Below are 20,691 nucleotides of genomic sequence, written 5' to 3'. Positions count from 1 at the left end.
TGCACGCAGCTCTTATGGGAATGTAAACACCTCGTGAATGAGGTCTGTCTCTGTTACTGCTGTTACTCAGAGACACCTGCTGTAAATAAAGGTTGTAGACATTTCCACAGGGGAGATGATACATACACCGTTCTATCAGCATGAACCTGGACTAACGCTGGGTCTGAGAGAGCAATTAACTGCTGCGAGAGCTCATTGACTCTCACGCAGAGAACATTTTATGATCCAAGAACTAAGGAATTACTCAACAGTGCTCTACAGTAACCAAATAAATATACTGAAGATACCAGCTGACCGACCAATACAGCATGAGAAAGAACATAATCATAATGTGTCGGTTTACTAAGAGAAACAAAAAAAGGATTGATTGGGTTCATTCAGCTACCAAAAATGAATCTTATATTTGTAATGTGACATAAATCATCAGGTTAACTGGAGTTTAATATGAAGAACCCCTCCACATAATGTACTTTCTGTTGTTTATATTTTATTGTACTTATATGAAATTAAAATATCATTGAATTCAAACTATTAGAACTTACAGTAATTTGGTCTTAAAAAGTGAAATGTTTTACTCCATAGGAGTGCCTGCAAACTTACTTTTGGCTTAACAGCAAAGGAAGTGCAGCTTAGAGCTGCTGCACACTAACAAGATGAGAACAAGAACAAACAAAAAATGTTTAGTTTAAATTAGTTTCCTTTTTTATTATCTGTCAGGGGAATGCTTTTAGATGTTCAGAAGAGTGCAAAAAAGTGTCCAATATAGCACCCCAAAGTAAACATACCACATGCTGGCTGTGACAGAGAGTAAAACTATTGTTTCCTGCTTATTTCTTTTATTTTTGTTAGTTTCATAAAATAATTTCTAAAGTCTAGTTTTTACTTTTATTTAAGTTAACAAAAAATGTTTTTTTTTCAACCTTGATTTTAGTTTTTAGTCTCTCAAAAAGCTGCCACTTCATATCCAGTCAACTTCTCTTAACCTTAATGACCGAATGGCTCCATCTAGTGCCCACATATGGAATAGCAGTAAACTCACACCTAAACCACTAATGAAACCTTCACAGAAGCCCTGCGTGTTAAACTGCAGTGGAAAATAAAGCAGCTGTAAGAAAATGTATACAAGCTGAAAACTGTGGATTGTGTGCATCGACTAGGACTGCTTGCTCAGTTAGTTTCACAACAAAAAAAGACATTTCAAAAAAATCTTGCTACAAGTCATAAAATAATTATTGCTTTAAATAATCTAGAAAGAGAACATTTGATAAACTCTAAAGTAGATACAGTAATGATGTGAAATGATGAAGGGCGTTTTTATATATGAAACAAGTTCATGTGAAGTCTCTTCGTGTGACATGAATCAGATGCTTGAGCTGACTCGAAAAACAAAAAGCTTTTCCCGAGAAACAGATTTGTGTTACTGGATGCTTTAAGATTCTGGATCATTTAAATACGTTAATTATCAAAATAAATGACACACTGCTGATAATAATAATAAGCCAACGAATCCAACTTTATATCCACAAAAAATAAGTACACTGTGACATTAGTTTCAGCCATTCACAACAGTCTAATTTACATAAAAAACATTTTTCTTGTGTTTATTTATTTCTTCTCCTCCTGCCCTTCCTTCTCCTTCTGTTTCTCCTCTTCCTGTCGTTCACGGCCAAATTCGACCACCAAAGGTTTCCCAAGCAACCGGTATCTGTGGACTAACTGCAAGGCATTCTGGGCCGTTTCAGCATCTGCCAAAGAAAAAGAAACACGCCAAGTAACACCCCAAGGAAAGAACCAAAAAACTAAATAAGGAAAATAACAACTCCCACTCTCTGGATTTCCGGTTTCATGAGGGGAGAGTCTGGAATGAAAGGACCCCCGTGGAGCTGCAGAACAAATGTAATGTATGTGTTTTGAATCTCTGTAAGGTTTTCTTGTGGCCAATTTTCATCAATTTATCATGTTTTTGTTTTTTCTAGACAGAATGTGCATGGATTGATGTTGATTGTAGTAAAAGACTTTTCTGTTAAGCCTAGGCACGCCATAGCACCACGAGCTGCTTTCGTGGCTTCCGCCATTTTGATTTCAGAAATGAAGCCACCAGTAGCAGCAGAGAATTTGGAGCAGGAGCCTCCTGATACCAATCCCCTTCAACCACTACACAACCACCTGCTCTTTTACACACAGGGAGGTTTCTGTTGTGGTTTAACTACGCCTCTAACGCCTAGTTACTGTTTGTGCCAGGTGCCATCCATAGTGAGAATAAAAGAGGTTTCTTTAGTAAGCATAAGGGGAGGCCCAACAAACAATAACACACTCTAACGCCTCACAGACAAAGCAGCCATGCCCCTAACTCTAATATCCAGGTGGACGAGTCATAAAAACCCCCATTCCCCTTCAGTGGAGCGGAGAAAGTCCATCCATAGGCTGTAAGCATACTTGTTAACATGCTGTTTAACATGCCCCTCTTTCAGCCATTGAGGTGGTCCCATCAACAAATTGGATTTTTTGGTAAAAACCAGCTGGACCAATCATGCTTTAGCAGAATGTCAGCATTTTGGGCGCAGACTCATTTGCGATGCTACACTTGCAAAAACTGAAACAACATGTAGTTTTTTTGTGTAGAAACTAGTGTAAAGAATTACTTTAGCAGTCCCGTTCATTGAGTGCTATCTCCTTGAACGCCCCCTGCTGCACACCTAGCTGTATTGCAGATAATTGTGCCCTCAGACCACCCGACTCTCACCCTCTTATCTTTCTCACCTGGCAGAGTGATGAAAGCCTGACCCTTCATCCTCCCAGTCAGCACCCGGTAAAGCACCGGGGGCCTGTCCGTCCTCTCAAATCTGGAGAACAGCGCCACCAGCTGGGCCACTGACGCCTGTGGGCTCAGGTTCTTCACACACAGGACCTACACAAAGAGAGAGAAAGCACAGTGAAGCTGGTCAGCTGGTGTCGTGTTGAAAGTATATCTGATGATACCAGGATGTGGCCCTCTGTTTCCAGCTGCAGCTTGGATGTGCTCGCAGGAAACTATAATTACAGTATACAACAATTATCATCAAGCTCAATTTACAAGTGAGTGCCTCTCAACCTGCACATCTTAAAGGTTGTTAATTGCTGTGAGATGATTTGTTCCATTTTAATGTGTCATTTTAGCAGCGCTACTGTGCAGCCAACATACAGCTTCACTGTGCCTTTAATGTTATCCTTATGGGGAAAAGGGAATAAATACACCACACGCAGAGGTGGATGTGCACACTTTCAGATGATGTAATGCCTTTATGTTAGATAGAAACAACAATCTGGGAAGTGCTGAGAGCAGAAACTGTGGAAATAATCATTTGGTGCCACGGCTGCCCTAAAGATAAAGGAACTGATCTTTCAGGATCATCGTGAAAGTGTGAGGTTTACAAAGGTAGCTGCTGAGACCTTGGAGGGTTTCCCCGGCTGGTAGTTTCGGAACCTTGGAATGCTCCGGATCCCTTCTTCTGATTCCCGGTTCTTTAGGATTTCTTCATCTGTGATTGTCTCAATCTCCCCTGTCACAGTCAGTGGTCTGCTTGGCCCCACCTTTGCTGTTCCGCACAAGCTGCTGATTGGCTGGCTTATATTAATCTGTCTCGGAGGAGCCAGTCGCAGATGCTCTGGTCTGTTTTCAACATGCTGCTGATCTGAGGTGTCTGAAAATGAGTCTGTCTGGACGGATGAGCGACTGTTTCCAGCCTGCAGGTCTGACGGACTGTCAGAAGCGTCTCTCGATTGATTTCTGTCTGTCTGTTGGTTTTGTGATTGGTCAGATTCAGCTGTGTGTGGTGCTCCTGTCGGTTCTCCCTCAGATTTGTGTTGTGAAGCTTGTTTCACCTCCTGCTCCCTGAGAACTTCTCTATAGACAGAGTCCAGTGGGTCAGAGGATGACGCCCCCTGTTGGTTCTCCTTCTTATCTTCATCTGTGATGGAAACAACACAGGTTACACTTTCCTGACATGACACAATTATGACAGATGACTGCAGATTTCTTTTACATTTTGAAATACCATACCGTACTACGGTAAAAACAAGTACAATTATTGTCTCATGCTGGGTCAAAGGATGGGGAAGATAAATGTGTTTCAAAATGGACAACTTAGGTAACTGTCCCCTCTGAACTCCTGCTTAGACTTCTGTACATGTAGGAGCAACGGGTCATATGACCTGAGAGCTTGGACAGGAGTGTAGAGGTAAAGCAGCTCAGAAAAGACCATTTAAGGATTTAAAGACAAATACGAGAACTCTGAAACTAACTCTAAAGAGCACAGACAACCAATGGTGTGAGGCCAGAACAGGTGCTATGTACCTTTATTTACATGTAAAGCAAAAGGCACGATGCAGCTTTTTTAACTAAGCGAAGACATAAGAGGGAAGACTGGCTTTGTCCAAAGTAATCCAGTCGAGATGTCAAATGGTTACTGTCTCCAAATGCTGCCTAGAATGGATAGGTTTTATCTTTGCCAAGCTCCTTACCTCAAAAAAGCCAGACTTCATGTCATCAAGACCTACAAGATGTATTTTAATTGAAAAGCCATCCTTCCACTTTAACAGTACATAGATCTGAGTATCATCAGCATAGCAGTGAAAATAGATCCCATGCTTTCTAAGAATGAATCCAAAAAGAAGAAGTGCAAAAAGCAGTGGCCCTAAAATTGAGCCTTGTGGGACCCCATATGGCAGAGCAGGAATCAGAGCCAGCAAGGCTGATAATGCTCATCAATTTTTCTCTGCTAAGAGTACACACTTGTAAGTCAATAGCGGTTAATTTTGATGGTTACTTCAAACTTTCTTCTCCTGAATGGCTGCCCTTTGAACGGCATGTGGGCGGGGCTTGTGTGCTTCAAATGTTTAGATTGGGGATATCTGCTTTTTTTTTTTTTACATGATATAGACCTAATAGTAGAAAAAAACTGCCTGAAGTGACATCTTTAGAGCCGCCTGAAGTTTCAGCTTGTACAAACAATGACCTCATTGCTGTAAAAGTATATTTATGGCTCAAAATAAGGAAGGGTTCACTTTTTAAATATTGATTGATTGATTGATTGATTGATTGAATCTTTATTTTGAACATGTTGAAAAAGTACAACAAAATAGAATTAAAAGAGACAAATGAACAAAGCAAAACAAAAGGAAAACGAGCAACCACAACTCCAAATAGCGTTCATGTTCAAAAAGGAGCAGGAAGAAGCATAAGCTTATTTAATCCCACCCCTTTTCCACTATCTAGTATCAATAGACTACAGAAATACCTCCTTGCAATTACATTATATGTTATGTGTAATTTTTTTTTTATATATATATATACATATATGTTTCTATCTATCCGTACATACATATATACACACATACGCACATATACACATCATGAAAATATTGGACAAGAACACCCTATCAAATCTCTACCTTTTCCCTGTACCCTGTAAAAACCATATCCTTAAACCGCTTTTTAAACTGCGCCATGCTTGGACATTGCTTCATATCTTTACTTAGTCTGTTCCACAGCTTCACTCCACACACAGAGATGCAAAAACTTTTTAATGTTGTACGGATACGAGGATGTTTTAAATTTAATTCCCCCCTCAAATTGTATCCCCGTTGCCTTTTAGAAAACATTTTTAGAATATTGTCAGGAAGCAGGTTATTTATTGCTTTATATATAATTTGTGCTGTGAGAAAATGAACCAGCTCTGTGAATTTTAGAATTTTTGATTTTAAGAATAGTGGATTTGTATGATCTCTGTAACCAGTTTTATGGATTATCCTTATGGCCCTTTTTTGTAATATAAAGATTGATGATAGCGAACATTTGTAAGTATTGCCCCAAACCTCTGCACAGTAATTCAAATACGGTGCAATCAGGGAACAATAGAGAATGTGGAGTGCTTTGTGGTCCAGAATGTGTTTTACTTTACTCAAGATTGAGACACTTCTTGAAATTTTGTTATGTATATGATTTATATGAGACTTCCAGTTTAATTTATCATCTATAATCACACCAAGAAACTTATGTTCAAGTACTCTTTCAATTTCCACACCATCTACATGAATCTGCACTTGTGCATTTCTAAGGGAATTCCCAAATAAGATAATTTTAGTTTTACTTAGATTTAGCGATAGTTTGTTCCTGTTAAACCATTTTTTAATTTTGCACATTTCTGAAGTAATTGTATCCAGCAGCTCCTTTAGATTCCCCCCAGAACAAAAAATATTTGTGTCATCTGCAAATAATACTAATTTTAATATATCAGATGCCTTACAAATATCATTTATATAAATAATAAATAATTTTGGACCCAGTACAGAGCCTTGTGGAACACCACAAGCAATGTCCAAGCATGATGAAGAATGGGCACCCAGCTTCACAAATTGTTTCCTGTCACTTAAATAATTTTTCACCCATTGCAGTACAACCCCCCTGAACCCGTACCGTTCCAGTTTATTAATTAATATAATTATTAAATATTAAATTAAATTAAATTATTAAATATAATTTAATAATTTTCAAAGTGAAAGCAGCTGTAGCCTCTCAGATGAGAGGTCAACACTGGAGCTTCCTTACTATCAGTTCCGCAAAGAAACCACAACTAGTCACTTCTAAAACAGAACTGAAGCTGTGTTAAAGGTATCATTTATGGCCCATAAGGTCAAAATCATACAATCCCTAATCCGGCAACTCTTTCAAACTGCTGTAATGCTCTCGATCAAGACTCTAAAGTGTAATATTTGAGTTTTGACTTCTTTTTCACCAACAACTCTGTACCTCGATGATAGAGCGCTGTGAGGAAACCCAGGCGGTCATTCCCATGAAACAGGGCTTGTTCAATCTCCATCTCCCGGCGTGACAGCGGCCGGCTGGACGCAAAACGTTGTGGGCGGGACAGAAGCTCCATCCGGGCGGCGATTTTGTCTTTAATTGCCTGCAGGCGCTCTTCCTTTGCACCTGGAGCTGCACACACACCGTGGGACTGTGTGGGAAGAAAGGCATTCATGTAAAGGACATGTGCATTAGCCTTGCTTGAGTGTTTTTCTCTAAAAATAATCCCTCAAAACTTTCGAGAAACTCTTACATTGATGCAATAAAAAAAATTGTGCATACTCTGAGATGAAATTAGTGAAAAGATCCCCACAAATTCATAAGGAAAAACCTCAAAGTCTCTGAGATTTAAGTTACGCATTAACCAGTAAAAACTTAAATACATGATCATGTTGGAGAAACTCTACTATCTCGTTTACCCAGGTTTCCCAAAAAAAAAAAGGTTTTGGACACTTTTTCCGAAAAGTCTTTGACACAGTTGTATAATGGACTCACAACATGTCTTGTGGTGTGGAAACACTCCACACCACAAGACAAACCCAGCCTCTGCTGTTTGGAGCCGCCTCTCTGTCCTCCGGGGATGTTTTACCTTCTCTGCTGTCTCTGGTGCATCTCTGCTCTGCCACAGCTGGATCTCGGTGTCATTCAGGCCCAGCTCCCGCAGGCTGGCCAGTTCCTTCTCCCCATCCTGCAGGGCCTGGAACTGGGAGAGGCTCTTCACTCCTGCTGCCTGCTCCCCAAACGGCCGATAAAGCGCCGCTGGGGCGAAGCACTGCCTCTTGGCTACACATCTGTTAGACAAAAATGATTTCAGAACGAGATCAAAACTAAGCTCTGGAAAAGCAGCTGTAGCCTTATCTGAGACTCTGGTTTAAAGGTCACATGGCGGCTTCAGATGTTTTAGAAAGAGAAAAGACTGTGTGTGTTTCTGTAGCCCCGAGGGCTGTGCTGCTCTGTGGGACAGTGAGGATAACATGACACAGCATCTGACGCTTTTGTTCGAAGCACCTCACAGTAAGAAGAGTGTGGGATTTTTCTTTTATAAAGCACAGAGCGTTCAGTACAATTGAAACGGCATGGCTTTGTCCTCCCACTGAGTAACACAAAAACAGGTCTGATTCTCTCGCTTTAATGTTTATATATTATAACTGTGTGACATGAATTTTATCCAGCGAGAGGTAAACCACAAGCTCGCCAAAACTAAATATATATCAAGCAGATCTGACTTCAGTTTGACCAATAAATGATATCAGTATTAGATTTAAAACTGAGCTGAATTAAAAGACAATTTATGGATTTTATGTCAATATTACTTTAGAATAGAATATCTTTAATTCACTGTAACATCTAACACATACAATGAAACTGAGTGCAATTCCAACATTGCAAAGGTTGAAAAGTGGGGAACACATATACAAAGCACTAAACTACTGCATTTAAACTTCTTGCCATTTAAATCAAGAGGTGATCAAACTTTTCAAGTTGTATCTCCTAAATTTTGAAACAGACTTCCACAGCTCATCAGGTCTACTGAATCTTTTGATCTTTGATTTTTTATGCCTAAAAACTTATTTCTGTAGGTTTGAAAGGGTGAAAGATTATTTTTGGCTCTTGTTCTTCTAACGTGTGTATGCAGGAATGAATATCTGATCATGTGTTTGAAAGTCTGAATATGTATATTTATCTTATGCATTTATTATTATTATTATTGTTATTGTTGTTGTATTTATCTTTATTTTTTTAATTTTTGGAGGGTACCTTTCAGTGAGTGCATAGTGTCTGTTTTTGCAGAATATATTGCTATACAGCATTTTTGTAGATGCTAATGCACTGCAGGAGGTCACAGTGTGGTAGATGTAGATGAGGTGTCATATCTACTACTTGTCCTCAGTTCACTGAATATCTGCAGAACTGAAAGAAAATCTACATGACATTAGGGACAAACATTGAAGTTTGTGTACATGATGTGATATTTCACCATACTGGACTCTAAATTTTGCACTGTGCCTCAACGTTATGCAGACATCATGTATAATGCTTTCTCCTGTTCTGACCGTTCAATGTCGACGTCAGTGTGGAGCTGCTGCAGCAAGAGGCCATGCAGCTGCCGCTGGCCCTCGGTCTCCTGCTCTTCCAGCAGCGGGCCATCCTCACAGGGTCGCCGGGTCACTCTGACAAATTTAACACAGACACACAGCAGTTCAGAGACTCACTGGATGCTGATATAAAAGAGATATACCTTTTAAAACTGGCTAAAAAGGCCACAACTAAGTTCACAAGACTGAATCAAGTTGGAGGTGTCAAGTAGTACGGCTTTCTAGAAAAAGTGCCTGAAATCACTAAACCACATCTGATGCAAACAACAGTAATAACATCTGTATTTATTTTAGCTTCCCGGAATTCTCAAAATAAAATTAACAACATTGTGAAAAATGACCTCAGATCACCTGCTTACAACTGGTGCTGGGCCATAGTTGACAGTAATACCGGTATAATGTTGGGCAACGATAAGAAAATGAAATATCGCGATAGAATATGGGTAAAACGCGCATGCGCAGTGCCTTTGTTTTCATACACACATGGCGGAAAAAGCATGGCGGCGACGGAGAATGAGCAGGGCGAAAGCGGATTGTTAAATGAAACGGATGAACCAGAATTGGTTTGTAAAAATGCAAAAACTTCAGTGGTGTGGAACTGGTTTAGCTTTCATCCGTCATACACAACAAAGCACTATCTTTGGTAGAGCATGCTAGCGGGCCGTCGTTATTACCGTGTTTTTTGGAAAATACGGCACACTTAAAATCGATCCTTTGATTTTTCTGAAAATCGACCGTGCCCCTTATAATATAATATAAATATAAATTTGTCTAGTGTCAATTATATCGTCAGTTATATCGTTATCGCAAATTTTCAAATGTATGTCGTGATAAATATTTTTGGTCATATCGCCCTGCTCTATTTACAACTGCTAAGAGATGAAAACCCCACAGTACTGAAGGAAGATACAAACACAGAGAATCAGAGAAAGTCCTCACATTAGCGATAATGGGTATTTTTGCTAGAAAAATGATCTAAATGATTTAATATGAGCAATTATACCAGGCCATTGCAGATTTGTGAATTCAATAAACATGGCTGTATTATATGGACATTAGAGACTGCTGATGCTGATTGGTATTTTTCTATTAAATTGAGAATCTGGCCGACAGCAGACGCATATATGTTTTTTTGTCATTGTGTTTTTGAAAAATCCCTACCTCTATTACCAATAAATACCTGCTTTTTTCAGCAAATAATTAAACAATTTACTTGGTAAATTATTGTAAAGTAAATACTGTCTTGGAGTGCCTATCCCTACATTATAAATGCTTTTATCAAGTGCCAGAATTCGTTTGGAATTATAAATCTTCACAAAACACAGAATATTACGCAAGCTTGCAGTAGGTTTTTGCAATATGCACTGATATATGTATGTAGATGCCCTGCAGGAGGTCACACTGTCATATCTACTGCTTGTCCCAGACTCTGGGGTTGTCTGCAGCACTGAAGGACTGTGGGACTTGTTTTAAGGTTAAAGAAATAATCTTACAATTTTGAATGAAAAAGTACTGTTTTGCTTTGAGTAAACGTGCCAGTTCAATTCTCTGGCATATCATCTTCTTGATTTTTTTAGCTAGGAGACAAACATGGGCACACATATTCCTTACCATCAATGCTCATTTGAGCACTGGTGCATCATTATTAGATTTCATTCTATAAAATTTGTTTTAAAGATGTAGTACTGGATTATTGGATAACACATAAGACTCTTTTCTCAAAAAAACATCTTCAAGAAGTTTCAGGCAAAAATTATGACTTAAATATAGACTGGAGATAGCTTGCATGAGCCACATGCAATTTATGTTGCAAACATGAAATCACCCATTGGTTAGTGAAGTCTCGTTCAGAAGCCTTGAGGTGCGTGTTTTTGCTGTCGACGTCTTGGTGTTTTGAGACCACGCGTGAGGATTGAGGGTGCGTTTGGAAAAACTGCATCCTCACTAAATTACGAACACATACTGGACATTCATCCTTTCTGACTCTTAAAAAGACCAAAATTCACAAAAAGATCTTATTATTCTATTAAACATTGATCAAAACTAGTGACTCAGCCAATCATCAGGTCATCAGGAAAGTGTTCACTGAGGTCAAAGAGAACGAGAGCACAAGCCAGTTTTCTCTTAACTTCTACAGGACTGGAAGTCTTTTGTTCTGTTGCGCATTAAACAGAATAAAGGTTTAAGGCACGTCTGAGTTGACTTCATTGTGTCTATCATTTATAATGTCTATTTCACCCAAAACTAAGCGTCCTTAGCCAGGTAGCCTAAAACACCCACTACAGCCTACAGTTTGTCAAACAGCTCTGCCTACTTCCCACAAATGCCTTATCTCTAGATGCCAGAATCTCAACAACACCTGGGTGTATGTCTCATTCCTCTAAGTCATGGGAGTCTAAGGAGCCTGGAAAGAAAGCGACTGGACTTCTTTACGTTTTGGGAAGATGTCTACTTCAGTTCCACAACTTACGATGTAGTCTTGAGATTCCTTCCCAGGCATCTCAACCCCCACTCACATGTTGCGTCTGGTGACCTCAATAAGTGACATAATAGGGTGAGGCAAAGTTTTACAGTGGTATCACCTTGGCTCATGTGATGAGGCACATGATTAATAGTGGGTCAACAACCCTCTTGACGGACAACCCTCTCTAGGATTCATATACCTGGGACTCTCCACAGTTTGAAGAAGCCTCTTGTATTAGAGGTGAAACGTTTTCACAAAACTTAAAGAAGTCCAGCCATTCTCTTTACAACCTCCTTAGACAACAGCTGGATGTGAAGAAACATCAAAGTCTACTTGTACAGTGACCTTTTCACATCTATTAAACGTATAGACTTACATACGCGTTAGCTTGGATGTTGCACCCGGTGAACATGGATTTATACATGTTTATTTAAATGGAAACTATGGTGTTTGTGTTTTTCCACTCTCTTCTGCATCTCCTGCACACATTTAAATGATCTGATATACTGCTGCTCCTGTTACCTCTCCTTACTGTATTTTCGATCCACCATAAAGCAGATCCTGTATTAAGTAAGAAAGGCCAGAAAAAATTTCAGGCTTTAGTTTTTGAGATATTCACGCTCAAATGCAAAAGTGCAAAAAGAAGTGGATGGATAGGCCTCTTTAAAAATAAATATCTATGAAGGTATTTAATACTGAAGCTAAAATTTCACAGAACTCAACATATATGTCAAATTAATTGGAGCTGGTCGAGCAGAAAATGATCTAAAAATCTGATGATTTGAGACGGAACGACCCTGATGCAACACAAATCTGCTACTTGTGAACATCTCTATGTCTATCACATTACCTGAAGAATACACGCACACACGTTCAGGGTAAGGTAATGTGAATGGGAAAAGAACCAGAAGGTAGGTTTTTGGAATATTTGAACACTTTCACCACAGCCTCCATCTCATCTATTAATCCTATTCCTCCTCCGTCACGTCGGCCCTCTGCATGTCCTCCTTCACTACATCCATAAATCCTTTCTGCAGTCATCTTATTTTCCCCCTGCCAGGAAGCTCCATCTTCATCATCCTTTGTCCATTATATCCACTATCCCTCCTCTGCTCACGTCCAGACTATGCCATGTCTCCAAGCTGCTCAACCTGACCTGTCTCTGTGACACACGCATTCCTAATCCTGTCCGTCCTGGTTACTCCTCATTGGGTAGCCCTCCTGACACACCCACCAAACGACAGAAAACAGACCTCGGAGCAGTTGCACACCTTTTTCCCCGCACTGTTGTACAGCGTGATTTCAGCCCCAGGTAAATTAGCCCACGTTAACTAGTAAACTCTGTAGGGCATGCTTCTCCAGTGCAAAGAATTCTGCTTATTTTTATTTAGATATTTATCAGTTTTTGAATTTATAAGGTACATAATCATACTTTATTTGTGCTTTTGTTCACGGTGCATTTGTATGAATACAACATGAGTGGTTGCTCTGAAAAAGCCCAATGCTATCCCACCTACAGAGGAAGCCAAAATACAACCTCACCTTGCTTTTGGTGTGCAGGAGATGACGCTAACGTATTTCTGTTATTTTTTAAAAATTTCTTTTAACATTATCCAGATCGAAGGTAACGGAAGACTCTCCCACGAGACGGGAGACGGTCCGTGCTTAACAGTAATCTACAGAAGTGCTGAATAAACATGTAAAAGTAGTTTGTAAAGCTGCTAGCCTGACAGATGAGCTAACGCTACATGAGTTTAGCTGCTATCTCCATGACAACATCCTGAGGTAGACGTAAAAGGTACGTAACGGATTTACATTGTTATTTTTTTCCTTACAGCGTCGTTGACCGGGGTCTAAAACCCAACGTGTTTGATTCAAGTGGCACAAATGTTTGAAATGAGTAATATACAACAAGGATAACTGAAAGTTTTGTTTACCTCCTCATGTTTCCTGGCAGAATTGTCAGTTCCGGTGTGGAATCATGGGAAATGTAGTCCAACAGAAACTAAACTGTTAGCACTGTTTTCATGTTTACAGTTGTGGGAATTAATAAAGACAGCGTATCGCACCTATGTGTGATATTAACCTAACCCCAAATTATGGGTATTTGCGGAGAACCCCCCCAGCAAGAACATTTTTAATGCAAAACCGGGATTACTAAAAAGCCTGAGGTTCTTAGACTGCACATTACACACTGCACATCTCCTCTGCATTATTTGGCTCCGTTTTGCGCTCAATATGCAAATCCTCATCAGTCTTGACATGCAGACTACATTTTTTCCTTTGTGCAAAATCCCTATTGAAGAAAAAGAAAATAAAAAAATAATAACGCCCTCGCACTTGCCACACCCCTCTCTATTACCGAGGGTGTGGTTATGACTACATCTTTCACCCGAACTGGCTGTGCCTCTCCTCCTTCCATCTTGGCTGTGCACGGTGTCACATTTATTAAACCGAATGCTGCAAAGCCTCGATACATTTCCTAACGCCCCCACCCTCCCCGCCCAGCTTAAGTGTCCTCAATTAGCTTGCTGGGTGACGTCAGTAAGGTGACATGGGTGTTTCTCTTCATCATCATCCGTGGGCAATAAGCTGCTGCAGCACAGCATTGGTGCATGGGAGAGGAGGTAATGTGGAGAGCAGTGCTGGTAGATGCAATTAAAGCCCCCCACACCTCCACGCCTCTCTCTTTGCATTTGTGCGCTGGTGCTTCTGCAGCAGCTCCTCTTGCACTGCCCGCCCGCCCGCTGCCGGTGTCGGGTCGCCGGCAGAGCGGCCCCGCTCCTCTGCAGGGCTGCAGGGCTGCGCAGCTCCTGACTGACAGAGAGATGAGGGGTGGGGACGCAGGGTGGGGTCACAAGCAGGGAGAGGCGGAGGAGGAAAAGGCAGAGAGAGAGAGCCCAGCCCTTGAATACACGGCAACAACACGCCGACAGAGAGAGAGAGGGAGAGACACAGAGAGACTGGCTGTTTTTTTTTTTGTTTTTTGGGGGGGTAAAAGCACAGGGAGCCTTCGACGCCGCGGATATGAACTGAAAAGAAACACTGGAAGAGGCAGGGATCGTGTTCCTATATCCCGAAATATTTGACTGTAAAGGTGGAAAACTAGCACCCCCAAAAAAGCCCTCCTCTCTCTCCCTGACAGTTCTGATTCAGATAGAGCTACACCCAAAGCCCCGACCGACCCCCTCCTGCTCCTGCTGCTCCACCCCTCCGCCGCTGCACCGCTCCGGCAACCGAGATGCACACGGAGACCCGTAACAAGAAAGTAAGTGCACGTTATTGGCTTTGCCCTGGTCAGTGGAGGAATTAAAAAAAATAAAAATAAGAAGAAGAAAAAGAAGAAGAAACATCTACCTGTGTGGGTGATCTGCCTGTACACAAGCAGAGTTGACATTGTCAACCCAACATGAGCCAAAAATATGACTGTCAGTGAGCGAATATAGCCTGTGCTTCTATAACAGTCACAAGTGTGTCCTTGCAGGCAGTTTATTTTGCAAATTAGTGGAAGAGTTTTGTAACAGCGACCTCATTGCATTGCAATAACATCATTCCGAGAGTCCTCTAATTCTAATGCAGAAAAAGGAAAACAAAATCCTCCTTGTGTGTGTGTTTGTGTGTGTCCTGTGTATCTGGCTTTCCCTCTGTGCGCCAGGTTAGTTCAGGTTCAATTTTGAATGCTCTGTGATCTCTGAAAGGCAGGAAGGAAACGGAAGGCAGCAAATGCAGCTTGCAGGACACCATCTTAGCTTTTAAAGGGCCAGCAGCCTCTTTTCAAACACAACTCTGGGAAAGCAGCCAGGTGCACTGCCTCCAGCTTAACTCTGCACCGGACTCCTGCTGCCGAGATGTTACCCTCTGCGCTTCAGCGGCGTTCGTTTTGAGTGTCAGTCAGGATGGCGGTGCTGGTCGAAACTAAATGAAACTTGGCGTGTGGAGTATATCATCACTGCAGCTTCAGATCTGTTTGTTTGTTTGTTTGTTTGTTTGATGGCTGGCTGGGTAGATAGGTGATGAAGCCCCAGCCACAGTTTGGTGCAGCACTTTCAGGTTTCCTGATAAAGCAGTGAACTTTGATCTGTGGATCTGCATGACCGACCAATGGTGACATGCAGCGTACAGTGCAGCAGATGCCAGATCACACACTGGCATCAGTTCATCAATTCAATTTCAGCTTATGTGTAGTGAAACGCCTATGACATCACATCCCGTGTTAGCGTGGAGAGGGTGGGGGTGGCAGGTGGAGGACTGTGTGAAATACAGCTGTTGTTTTTCAGTGCTGGACGATGTTGAATTTGCAATGCTGGAAACCAGAAGAAGTCATCCAGGAGATGATTGGTTCATTGATTAAATGACAGTTATTATGAAGGCTGGCAACCAATCTGGAACAGATTATTTACTATGTAATAGGAAGTTGTGAAGTAGACACTTTTTAGCTTATGTGCACACACAAAGGCATGAAGCCAGTTGTGTCGCCCCCTTTTTTTTGGCTTAGGCATGCACCTAAAGTGGACTGTATTTCACTTCGTTTCATAAAACACTGCAATCTAAAAAACAAACAAAACAAAAAACTAAATCCACTTTTGGGGTGAAGTCTGCAGGGTTAATATTCAATTTCTGTGCTTAAGCTTAACTACAGGGTGAAAGCAAAAGTGAAGAGAAGGGATACATATTTTAGCCTGAAAATCCTCCTTTACTTGGAAGTATTTGGCTATTCTCCAGATGTTGCCACCCATCAGATCTGCTTTAAATTGACTGCGCGATGCTACCTTTACATTGTGGTGTTTGCACAGTTAATCCATTCACTTTGCATATTTCTGCAGTTTTTGTAATAGGAGCTGGGGCGCACTCAGTTTACAGGTCCAACACCCAGCAGTGAGTAGTGTTCTCCTTTGTGTTTAATGGTAGCTGACAAACAGCTTCTTAGTGCGTTTCCGATCATTTGTAGTAGAATGTTAGGTCAGGTTAACTGGGGATTCTTGTGATGATTGCCCATAGGTGTGAATGGTTGTCTGTCTCTATGTGTTGAATTGAATAAACAGAAGCTGGATGGAGGGAATATTTGAATATGTCAAAGTCCCCTATGGAAAATTGAAAAACAGAAGAAGTGCCAAATGGGATGTGAACCCCAGTCTTGGTGCTGATGGAACTCCATCCTCCAACCTCCTGATTCAGGCTTTGATTTGTTGACAGTGGCAATATTGGCCATCAAGAGATGTCAGTCTTAGACACCTACAAAGTTTTCCACCAAAGCACATGCAAACGTTTCGTTATGTGATGGACGAGAGCGTAGTGGATTGTTTGATGTAGAATCCAATTTCTTCTGCTTATCCAAATCGAGGAGCGGTGCTGCCATGGGGCTAGAGGCAGGGTAAGGGCTGGGCAGGTCACACACAGAGAGGCAGACAACCATTCACACTCCATTCATCAAACATACACTTTGATTTGGATTGTGGGAGGAAGCCGGAGTAGCCGGACAGAACCCAAACAGGCATAGAGAGAACATACGGAAGTTCTGCAGCGTAAGAGACCCTGTACACATGTATGAGTTAGTTTAAAGCTATCTTTTTTCTACAGTCCTTTAACAGCTATAGGTAATGGCCAACCTTACCTATGCACCTAGTGCTTCTCTGTGAGGCCTGCGATGCATCTAGCATTCATGATAATAGAGCACGTACTGTATTTACTATGCAAATACCCTCCCCTACACAAAAAACTCTGCATCTCTCATATGCATACAATGCATGCATTTCCTCTTATTCTTAGAATGATCAGCAGACTCTAAAAATGAGAATAACTGCTGTTTATGCCAAATGAAGGGTGAGTAAGGCAGCTAGGGGGAAGTGTAGTTATACAAACATTTCTCTGAGCGGTGGAGCTGATGTGGAAGTTGAAATGATCTCAGTGTTTCTAGCCGGTTGACTATACCCTTAAATGGGAAGGATGTTTGAGGCCTCTATCTAACTTTACAGGCTTGTTCTTGCCTGTTTTTAAAGTTCAGCATTTCTTTAGTGAACAGCAAGAACATTTGATTTTATAGCATCACCTCTTCCCGTCTTTTGCGTGATGGAGCTTCACTATAAATTCCTGCACGACCAGCTTTGTTTAAATAAAAAAAAACAACAAAAATTGTATGAACGGTCAAAAGTGCTTTTGTCTCCAGGGGAAACAGCTTGACTGATTTGCTTTTACCTGAAAGTGGAGACCAATAGATCTGTCTGAAGCCTTGTGACTGAAAAGACCAGTTTTTAAAAACAAAACTCAGACTCTGTGTAATCTCTGCATTTTTAACAGTTATTAGATCCTTTCAGCCTGCAAGAAACCGAGCGAGGTGTTGTCACGGCCGCTCCTTTGCCTGATTATAATTAGCCTCGAGTGAATCCATTAAACAGAGAATGACTTTTATGACTTGTGCCACGTTTCGATGACTCTTTTAAAAGCACATGTACAACAGCTTGGCTCTCACGCACTTTTTCTGCCAAATCCAGTAAATCTGCAGGACTTTTGCAGCCAGTGTGGAACTGGAACGGCAATGCTTTTGAAGGGTTTGTACTTTAATTACCGTTTTTCATTAGCATCTACCTGTATTTACAGATGCCACATGCTACCATGTTTAAAACCAAACATCAGAGCAGTAGAAGTCTCTCTGTTAGGGTACCCCACCTACCAAAAAAGGTATAGTTCTTCCTTTTTCTTCTTTTTTTTGTAAGTTGCAAGCAGCAGTGCAACTGGCAGGTGATCTTTTGAGGTCAAAGTCAGTTTGCTGAGAAGTTCACATACCTTCATGTACCCTGTTGCTGTGGTTTTCTCTGCACTGTACTTATGCGGTTGGAACTGTAGTGGAGAGGTCTTGTAGACCCGAGTCTATGCCTCGCCTCACCAAGCCTCGCCTTTTAGTCTCTTTGCAGTTTCAAGTTTTTCACAGTTGGTGCAAACTGTCACATTTTTTTTCTGCTTGCTCCAAACAAACCCAGAAAATAAAATTCATGCCTTCCTCTGTGGCGGTGAAATCTCAAAGATGTACCTCTCTTTGGAACTGTAGCTAAAGGAGTTTAATGCAGTTGATTGTGAAATTAATCACAAAGCAGACATTTGTTTACACTGTTAAAAGTTATCATTTCAGCTTATGTGGTGCTTCGTCACTGACTTGCACATTAGGAGTTAAAATGAAACTGGCTGATTATGGTGAAAGGATAAAATGTGATTCAGAAAATAAAATATGGCCTGAAGTATTGTTGTTCCAGTTTGATTTCTTTGGTGCGAATTGCCCAGTTTCGGAGATATCAGCTGTAGAGGTGATGCACAGATTCTTTCTCCAGAAGTCATGACCTGGTTATGCAAAGACATGAAAAAAAATATCAGCAGACTTTATTGTGAGCGCTTTCATGTGGGAACTGTTTTATTTTCATCGAATTACCACCAGCAAGTGTGTCATTGCACAGAAAGTAGTGTGCATGTGTCCCCGATGAGGAACTTGTGCTCGTGACAGTGTGACAGGATGTAAACATTAGTGGCATCCCCCCAGCCCCATCCTGAGCTGTAAACTTACCTAGTGCTGCACTTTCTTTTGAACTTTCCCTTTTAGGAGAACTGTAATAGATGAGCATTTTGTTGTTGTTGTTGTTGTTGTTGTGTTGTCTCATCGGTTTTCTCAAGTTCTTTCATTTTCAAAGCCCCCCTTCACCTTGCTTTCTGTTTTTGCTTTTACCTCTGACCCAGTTAGCTGTGTTTGAAGCGTGGGAGAGGAAATCAATTTCCTCCCATCATGGTTAAAGTGATAGCATTGCTCAGAGTCTTCATCAGAGGCATAGCTGGGCATGCTCAATTGTTTATACTATGTGTGTGTGTGTGTGTGTGCACATATGTGTCTGTTGGATCAGCTGGACTGTATGTGAGAGCAGGTTCAGCTGTACATTCCTGGGCAGGGCATCAGCAGCAAAGGGCCCTTGAATACAAAGTCTGCCTGTGTGTGTGTGTGTGTGTGTGTGTGTGTGTGTGTGTGTGTCTGTGTGTGTGTGTGTGTGTGTGTGTCTGCCTGTGTGTGTGTGTGTGTGTGTGTGTGTGTGTGTGTGTGTGCAACAAAGAGCAGATGCCACACTGTAGGCAATCATTAACAATGCTGAACAAAGTTTCAGCAAACTTCTCAGAACAGGGATGTTGTGTCACCCCCTCTGTGCCTGCACACGGACGATACTGTGCAAAAAGTTTGGCCGTCGAAATGAAGTCGAATCATTTTATTTTTCCTTAACATCCATATGTAAACAGGAAATGGGGCCTTTTGGGAATCACACTGAATATTTCTAAATAATTAATGTTATTTTCAGGGAGTAAACAATTCTGATATTGATATTTTGGCTGGTATTACACGCAGTACGATAGCCACACAATGAGAAAGTAAATAATTGGGTCATTGTTTATTAACTTTCCAGCTGTGTAATTCACAAACTGGTGAGCAGCTTTAGTGTCCCTGCCAGGAAAGTCGTTAACGCCGGCAGCTTTACTGGCTCCCGAGGGCCCATGAACAGCCTAACGTTGGACTCAATTAATGTAGCAGTATGAACCCCCATATAGTGGTAATCGTGAGGCACAGACTGATATGAGATGTGATGATCTAGGCACATATCTGCATACACAGAGAGCAACGAGATCAAGAGAGATCAGTTGACGGATGCCGAACACGTAATTCTTAAGAGCTTGAAAATGAAGGTAACGGGACTTTTCTAAATTGAGAGATAAAAGGTCTTCACAAACTTAAAGAAGTCCTGTCGTCTTTTTTTTATTTACAAGCTCCTACGTCTACTCTGACCTGGATGACTGAGAACCTACTGGTTTAATCTTTCTCTTTCAAACTTCTTTGCAGTTTTTCAAACTGTTAAACGGCAACAGCAGTCCATGTAGTGGTTAACACATTTCCCTCAGTTTTATTTATTAAGCGCCAAATTGCCTCAAAATGGTTTACATTGTAAAGACTATGCAAGAACAGAGAGAAAACTCCAACAATTAAACAACCCTGGATGAGCAAGGACTTGGTGACAGTGGGAAGGAAAAACTCCCTTTTAACAGGATGAACTAGTCTTAGGCAGGGGCAGCCATCTGCTGTGAGAGGTTGAGGGTGAGGTGAGGGAGACGGGACATGATAGATCTCTGGGAATGTGAAGCCATTATGCTCGCCGTTTCACCTTGGCAAATGGTACTGTATAACAATAGTGACGTTACATCAATGCACACCAGTGCAGCAGGTATACTGGTGTTCTAGGGGGATCACAAGCTTGTGAACTCTTAATGTGGGT

At 41.2% G+C, this 20,691-nt stretch overlaps 2 protein-coding genes across 5 annotated transcripts in view; one reads left to right on the top strand and one right to left on the bottom strand.

The window, feature by feature from the left end:
• Positions 1 to 1,492: 1,492 nt before the first annotated feature.
• rbm41 (RNA binding motif protein 41) lies at positions 1,493 to 13,852 on the bottom strand. The gene is made up of 7 exons (XM_005915995.3): positions 13,339 to 13,852; positions 8,896 to 9,012; positions 7,431 to 7,632; positions 6,788 to 6,992; positions 3,430 to 3,947; positions 2,761 to 2,908; positions 1,493 to 1,745 (listed from the first exon to the last, which is right to left on the bottom strand). Exons 1-7 carry the CDS (start codon positions 13,344 to 13,346, stop codon positions 1,606 to 1,608), a joined length of 1,338 nt encoding a protein of 445 aa, XP_005916057.1. The 5' UTR covers positions 13,347 to 13,852; the 3' UTR covers positions 1,493 to 1,605.
• Positions 12,690 to 20,691, top strand: part of klf8 (Kruppel-like factor 8) — an 87,239-nt gene continuing 79,237 nt past the window's right edge. Inside the window, exons 1-3 of one of the 4 annotated variants that reach the window (XM_005915997.3) lie at positions 12,690 to 12,713; positions 14,547 to 14,669; positions 17,996 to 18,076. In XM_005915997.3, the coding sequence (XP_005916059.1) occupies positions 14,643 to 14,669; positions 17,996 to 18,076 (108 nt within the window). In that variant the 5' untranslated portion in view covers positions 12,690 to 12,713; positions 14,547 to 14,642. Of the gene's footprint in view, positions 12,714 to 12,952; positions 13,200 to 13,918; positions 14,670 to 17,995; positions 18,077 to 20,691 lie in introns of those variants that run through there. The other 3 variants (XM_005915996.2, XM_005915998.3, XM_042218285.1) reach the window with 3 other exon arrangements.

This window comes from Haplochromis burtoni, unplaced genomic scaffold, assembly GCF_018398535.1.
Source record: "Haplochromis burtoni strain Fernald_Lab_line unplaced genomic scaffold, NCSU_Asbu1 Contig_17, whole genome shotgun sequence".
NCBI classification, from domain to species: domain Eukaryota; kingdom Metazoa; phylum Chordata; class Actinopteri; order Cichliformes; family Cichlidae; genus Haplochromis; species Haplochromis burtoni.
The sequence above is the reverse complement of the archived record's forward strand: the minus strand, read 5'-3'. Positions and strand labels throughout refer to the sequence as shown.